The 7,500-nt window shown below is 41.7% G+C and overlaps 1 protein-coding gene across 5 annotated transcripts in view; it reads right to left on the bottom strand.

Moving 5' to 3' along the window:
- The window catches only part of wsb1 (WD repeat and SOCS box containing 1), a 50,275-nt gene that overhangs the window by 41,695 nt on the left and 1,080 nt on the right, over nucleotides 1–7,500 (bottom strand). For all 5 annotated transcript variants that reach the window (XM_077722129.1, XM_077722132.1, XM_077722131.1 and 2 more), the window contains exons 2-4: nucleotides 2,598–2,766; nucleotides 1,998–2,281; nucleotides 1,712–1,843 (exon numbers count right to left, since the gene is read on the bottom strand). In XM_077722129.1, coding sequence (XP_077578255.1) covers nucleotides 1,712–1,843; nucleotides 1,998–2,281; nucleotides 2,598–2,766 — 585 coding nt within the window. The remainder of the gene's footprint in view (nucleotides 1–1,711; nucleotides 1,844–1,997; nucleotides 2,282–2,597; nucleotides 2,767–7,500) is intronic.

Here is a 7,500-nt window from a genome sequence, read left to right as displayed (position 1 = left end):
AAAGTACAACATAATGAAAATAAGTTAATCTTGGTGTTTGGGTCCTATGTGCATTTTACAGTCAGCAAATTGGTGTGTCACGCTTAAATCGCACATGCATTTTGTTGCGGGGGGTTGCTGGAGCCTAACCTAGCTGACCTTGGTCAAAAGGGAGAGCACATCCGAAACTGATCCGACAGTCAGACGTAGGGCACACAGAGAGAAGAACGACCCCACGCAATCACAATGCTACCACAACCTGTAGGAATTGAGCCTGCACCTATCTGCACCAAAGTCAGGCTAGTGAACTTATCCGAGGAAATGGTTGCTTTAAAAAAATTGACAATTTTGGGAGATTTACAGACTTTAGGGAGGCTGCCCAGGGTCCCGGATATTGCGTTGCATTTCCCTCGGAAATATCGGCTTCCGCCATCTTGATTCAACTGCACTGTAAACCGGAAGGATTCAGCAACACGAGTGCATTGTGAATCATCCAAGTTGCAAGTTCTGACGAATAATTCATCTTGTGCGACTTATGCCAGCTTGGGTTAAGGGTAAAACGGATGGCAATTTGGATGAAAGTTCTAATAAGAATCCCAGATACTTGCAGGACTTCATTGGTTCGTAATCTATAAAATATTCCATACTGAAGCAGTCTCCAAAAGGACTGATATTTGCGCATTGCAAAACATGCAAGTGCAAACTTCAGCGTGGCACGTTGGAATTACTGACTATAAAATGCAAGTAGAAGGACACAAACACAAAGATGAACTTATTTTCATTATGCTGCACTTTTTCAATAGTTTGCTAGAACAAATAGTAATGTAAAAACCGGATATAATAATAATAATAATAATAATACAAGTTGATTAAAAATTTCCTACGCTTATTTTTTATGATACACCATTCTTTCAATTTGTGCCATATACTGCGGTGCAACTTTTAGTGCGGAATATACAGTCAATGAAATATGGCTTTAAAAACGGGTTGTTCTGTTTAGCATGTTTCCATATTAACAGGTCATTGTTAAATTGAATCTTGCTCCAATTGTCACGTATCAATTTTGTTTCATATCCCCATTGTGGGGTGAATGCGAGCACGTTTTAGGGTGCCTATTGAATGCATTGTCCGGAAATGCAATACCTACAGTGAGATTATAGTCAATTAAAAACTATTTAAAACCTTAATTATTTGGATTTTAATGCAATGCTTTATAAGTACCCACGGGACCGCTGCATTGGCAGTTACAAATGTCTTTATCTCACTCCTGACAGGATCTTCATTTTTTTAGTGTGTTGCACATAGAGCATATCAACTGTCCAATTGAATGATGAGCGGGGCATCATGAAACAATTTTCTTAAAAGACAAGTTTAAGAAAGTTGTAATTTGCTGACTTAAAGCAACCACTGAACATCAATTATATAAACCCACTAACAAATTTTCCCTTTTTTTTATACCTGAATGAGAATCCCTTGCAGTTTGTGACAATCTGCCAGGCCAACCTAAGTGCCTTCAGCTCCTGCTGCGCTCTTGCCATTTTGAGGTCAGGTGATTGACTTGACCAATCAGACAATATGAATAAAATAAAAAGCTGAAAGTCTGCAGGTAAACCAAATCTTTTTCAGTTGATTTGGAATCCATTGTGGTGTTTTAAGCTTAAGTAATACAAGTGTGTTCCGATTCCTAAACTCATAGGTGACAGAGTAGTTCAAGTACCAGCAATACACCCACCATCATCTTTGAGGTCCCACACACGAAGGGTCTTATCTCTGGATGCAGAGACCAGCATGAGGCTGCCATCAGGAGAAAAGGTCAAGTTTCGTACTACATCGGAATGATCCATAAGATTCAGCAGCAGTTTTCCTGAAAATGTCCATCAAATCAAAAGATTCATGGACATCTCAACAATCACCGTACACTGGATTAAATGTGTATATACAGTTATATCCCAAGGAGATACACATGCAGTTATTACAGCTATTTTTTCTGAAATAAAACATTTAAAAATCAACTTTACCAGTGTAAACATCCCAGATTTTAATACGACCATTGTTGAGTCCAGTTGCCAGCAGCAACTGGTCTTGGCCAAATTTAAACCGGTGCCATCCGATGTTTACACAGCGGCTCTGCTTCTCAGGTACGGATGAACCAAAAGCCAAACCCCAGACAATGTCGCCGCAGTCAATGGTGTGCTCTTTGGGATCACTAACTGTTTGTACAAATTGGCCTCCATCACTGTTCAGACGGGAAAAGCGTCGGGGACTTAAAGCATTAGTGCCCTCTCCATCTTGGCCCACCGAACTGGAAAAGGAAGTGTTACAAAACATTCAGTATCTGTGAAAGAAACAAATATGTGATGACAATTTACTCTATTCCTTATCAAATTTAATTATCTCACATTCTATGGAGTTTTGCATATCTGAACAACATAGAGGGGCATTTTGTCATAATGCCTAACAGATCAAAGCTGCATGGTCACATGCAAATCTCAAGCAGATTTGGATCTGGGCAGTGAAGCATTGTCAACTAACACAGAAATGTAATGTCTCAGGGGGAAAAAATATCAGTATTATTTCCGTTGAGGGAAAAATATTCCAAGAATTTAGATGATACTTACAAATTTGTTAGACATTTTGCCCATGGAATAAGTCTTACAATGCGATGCCCCTGAGACCAAGCAAAGTAACAACCGTTGGGCGCAAAGGCTACAGTCCAAGCTTCACGCCCAGACTTCTGGTCAAATGGAGCAACAGGCACTAAGAGTTCACCAATGAACTTTGCCTTACCTGTAGAATAGGAAACATATTATGATTATTCATTCATTTTCTGAAACGTTTACCCTCAGAAGGGGTGCAGGGGTGCTCGAGCCTATCCCAGATTACTAATGGGACCAGGCGGGCGGGGGGCACCCTGCCTGAATTAGTGGCCAGTCAATTGCAGTTCACTAGGCGACGGACAACCATTCACTCTCACATGCATAAATATGGGAAATTTAGAGTGTTTAACCAGCCTACCATGCATGTTTTTTTGGAATGAGTAAGGAAACCGCAGTACCCGCAAGCCCAGGGAGAACTCCACAAAGGAGACCCAACCTGGGATCGAACTCAAGACCCCAGAAATGCGAGTTAACGCGCTAATCAATCATACAGCGGGCCACCCGACAATCAATGCCGCAATACTTATTTTTTTTATAAAAGAACACATTTCAACTTACTCACTTAAGTAAAGATGCAAAAGTGTGTTTCATCCAATATATTTCTATTTCTCATACAGACATTTTTGATGTATCTTTGCTTCCCAATTTAGTACTATGTGTATTAACTTTTCAATATTATTGTTGGGGAGAAAACAAAAATCCATTTCAATGCGTGTGAACCCCGGCACTTTCAGTTCATCTTTGAGAGATAGAAGTTAAGAAGTTCCAGGAAGGCATCCTTTTAAAAAAAATGCCCTGGAAGACAGCCATTCTCTTCAATTACTGTATTTTCATACATATAATACGTACCGTGTGATAGGGCGCAGTCTCATTAGCGGGTATATTTTCTGTTTTTTGTCAATACATCGGACGCAGAGTTTGAAAAGGCGCTAGCATGACACTAGGCTAGCGTACCTCTTATGCTAGCTGCTAGCTTGCTAGATGCTAGCCACTGGTGTTTCTTTTTAAAGACAGCACTGGCAAAACTAAGTTTGATAACGCTTTATTGAGGTAAAAGTACAATGTTGGCCATTCGTTGGCAATTTGTTAGCAAAGCTGTTAAATTGTGTTCGATCAATGGCTTCAGTCCATTTTACAAGCGTTCACACCCACATTCTGTTGTCATTCATTACCTCCGTAAAGCCCTAATACATGCTGTTTCTCTGAGTATTGAGTGTTTTAAATGGATTTACCGTGATGCTTGGAATGCTCAGGGAGGGTATTTTTACGGTGAACGCCCGCTGGGCTGATTGCAATAAATAGCGTGCCGGCAAGAAATAAAACCTGTTACTCAAGCGGCCTGGCTCAAATAAAAAATGAATTTAGTGTACAGACAAAGTGCACTGATCGATTGGGCACATTGAACATTTTAAAGTGTTAGACTTTTAGGTGCGCCCTATAGGTGTGAAAGTACGGTATTTTAGTGAACTCTTCCTTGATCTACCTGTTCCGGCCGGGGCTGGGTCACAGGGCAGACCTCACTTGGCGCCGCCGGCACATGCCGCCGGACTGCCGGTGCACGGGGTGGCGCACCCGCACCACCAGATAGCCCCTCTGTTGCTTCCATGACCAGATATCGTCCTTAAGACTCCCCAGACCTCCCTGGCATTGCTCCTGTGGAGTTGGTCTTCTAGTTTGCTCTTGTAGCTGGCCTTCCCCCTCCTCATCTCTATCCTCAACTCCTTCTGGACCATTTTCAGCCTCTCTTTGTCCCCAGATTTAAAGGCCTTCTTCTTGTTGTACAGGACAGCCTAAAGATCTGGGGCTACCCACAGCTTAGTTTGGGAGAAACACTGGACCTTCATGGAGGATACAGTGTCCTTAATACAGAAGTATATATAATTTGTGATGCAGTTGGGTCAAGATGTCAACGTCCTCCCCATGTGAAACACACAGAACCTCTCAGTCAGTAGTATCAAAACAGTCCAAGAGTACCATACTGGTCTCCTCTGTTCATTTTTTATTATGCTTGCGTTTGGGGGTTGTTTAATCATTACAGGGATGTAGGTGGAGATCAGGCTGATCAGGTTGTGGTCTGAGCAGCCCAGAAATGGGAGGGGGCTGAGCTGTTTGCCTGCCCTAGTATGGCATTTCACATACTGAGTGAAGGTGGGGAGAGTAGAAGCCAAGGAAGCCATGGTTAAAATCACCAGAGATAAGAAGGAGACTGGGGGTGTGACGTCTGCAGCCATGACACAGTAGCGTGAAAAATGTCGGAAGCAGCTGCTGCATTGGCAGAAGGGGGAATAAACAAACGAGAACTCCCGCGGGGTGTAAAGTGGCCTGATGCTAAAGAGCACCTAACATGGAGCATGAAAGCACAAGGAATATGTCAAGTTGTTAGCTATTATGAGATGCAGGACAGCTGACCCACTAAAAGATCCAAGTAAAGTCTGCTTGTCATTTTCTTTGCTTTCTTTCTTTCTTTAATATCTCTTAAATACCTGTGCACAAATTGCCTCTTAAATAATCCCCTCAATCCATTCCAACATTTTTTTTCTACATCAAACTAACGTCAGTTAGTTGATGTAAGTTGATGTTTGCAAACCCCAAACAGCTTTCAGTTCGGCTGTTAAAATCAATGCAACGTTTTTAACCTTACTGTATTTACTCGCTTATAAGCCACCCGCGCGGATAAGCCACACGCTGAAAGTTGCCTTGAAATTTTTGAATGATACAATTTCTCGCGTATAAGCCGCCCCCTGATTCCCAATTTTCACCTCCATATTCATGGTTTCACTAGGGAGTACAAAGGTGTTATTTTGAAGGCAAAATCTTAAGAAAAATCATCACATGAGATATTTCTTAGTTACTGTAAGAATCAAAACCACACTATTGGGGTGAATATCATAAGGAATTTAATATGCCGTAAATGCAAAATATAAAATTATTCAATTTGGAAAAATCTTAAAACTATGATGCGTTCTAATTGCAGAAATTACAATTCTCTTACCAGAAGTTTAAGATGTTGTGGAAGCCATATTGCTTCTAATGTCAACATGTCATATTACTCCAAAAGTTGTTACTTTCAAATAAGAAATAAAACAAAGACAATTAAGGTGGAATTTTGTTTTATTTCAAAATCAACACTACTCACGCCTGGCGAAAAAAATGTAGACGGCAGCGCCCTGACCTCCCTAAACTGGCCGCGCCCCGACCTCCTTAAGATGGCTACACCAGGACCTCCCTAAGACGGCATGTCCAAGGTCCACCCCATGACCTCCTCCCGGTGTGACTTGCCCAGAACACCCTGTTAAATTGCTTAAAACAATAACAAGTGCATTTCAAAGGACATACATATTTCTTATTGGCTCTATGACAAATCTGCAGCCAAACAGTGACGCTTAGTTACACCTTTGAGGGTGGTGACACTGATGATTGTAATTTGGATTGAAGGTCCCTATGACATTTAACCGTGACACGATTGAAAGATTATATGCAAAGATTCGTGACATCCAAATTCCCTATGACAAAGAACAACCTGTCAATAATCATAATGATGTCTTTAACATGTCTCAGTGACTGTTGTACCTTTTTCATGACATCAATGCTGAAACTTAATAAAAGCGCGACTTGGGACTTGGAAAGAAGAGAAGGTCCGCAGAGCCGAGCGCGAGTCCATTGGACTCGTGCCTCCGACCTTTCCCAGCCGTGCGGTCACTTTAAAATATATCACAGTCTCATGCCTTGTTTTTCCTTTGTGCACAGTTGGTAAGTATGGGGATCTGTAACTTCAGACCCAACAACCCCCTGAGGGATGCGTCTAGGCATCCTGATCAGATGCCCAAGCCAACTCATCTGGCTCCTCTTGATCTGGAGAAGCTCTACTCTGAGCTCATCCCTGATGACCAAGCTTCTCACCTTATCTCTAAGAGAGGATAGGACGTATATCGACCGGTACATAGTCTCTCTCCTTTTGGCTCAGCTCCTTCACCACAACAAACCGATGCAGAGTCCACATCACTACAGACACGTCACCAATCCGTCTGTCAATCTCCCGTTCCATTCTTCCCTTACTCGTGAACAAGACCCCAATGTACATAAACCTCTCCACCCAGAGAAGGACCTGTCCACATTTTCTGACCGAGAGTCATGGTCTCAGATTCTCATCTCCACCGCTTCACACTCAGTTGCTTATCGTTCCAGTGAGAGTTGGAAATCAAGACTTGATAAAGCCAACAGAACCACATCAAAAACCCACAGCCAAAAGCTGGGATCCAATATTGAGGCCACCAAATGGACCCTCTCTCAAAGCCACATCTGCACCTATATATTCTGTCCATAACAATAATGAACGGTCATATGGGGCTGCCCTGGAAACGTATCCGACTTACTGCCTGCTACAGGAACCAGACTCTGAAAAAAGTCATAAAGGGTTCCGGAACCCCATACTCGCGGTGTACCCCTCACAAGACTCCTGGGGGACACGGTCGAACGCCTTCAAGTTCACAAAACACATGCAGACTGGTTGGACGAACTCCAATGCCCAATTGATGGTTGACTAAATTCTTATTTGCCTCACTGTAGTAAGTTACTTTTAGTTAGATTAGGTAGAACTCAGAAGTTACTCTTCAGTTGATTATTTCATTTATTTCATATTGCACAGAAACTTTCGGTTCGAATGCAAATTTATAAAAATAAAGACGCTTTAACAACATGTCTGCTAGTTTTATTATTCATTATTATTCATAGTGTAAGGAAGAATTCTTTTATCTTTATTGCACATCAAAACAACAAATTTACCTTTTAAAATCATATTTTATGTTCTCTTACCTTATAAAGTAAGGTATATTGTTTTCACAACTGAAGAACGAGGAAATTAATG

Source organism: Stigmatopora nigra, chromosome 8, assembly GCF_051989575.1.
Source record: "Stigmatopora nigra isolate UIUO_SnigA chromosome 8, RoL_Snig_1.1, whole genome shotgun sequence".
Taxonomy (NCBI): domain Eukaryota; kingdom Metazoa; phylum Chordata; class Actinopteri; order Syngnathiformes; family Syngnathidae; genus Stigmatopora; species Stigmatopora nigra.
The sequence above is the reverse complement of the archived record's forward strand: the minus strand, read 5'-3'. Positions and strand labels throughout refer to the sequence as shown.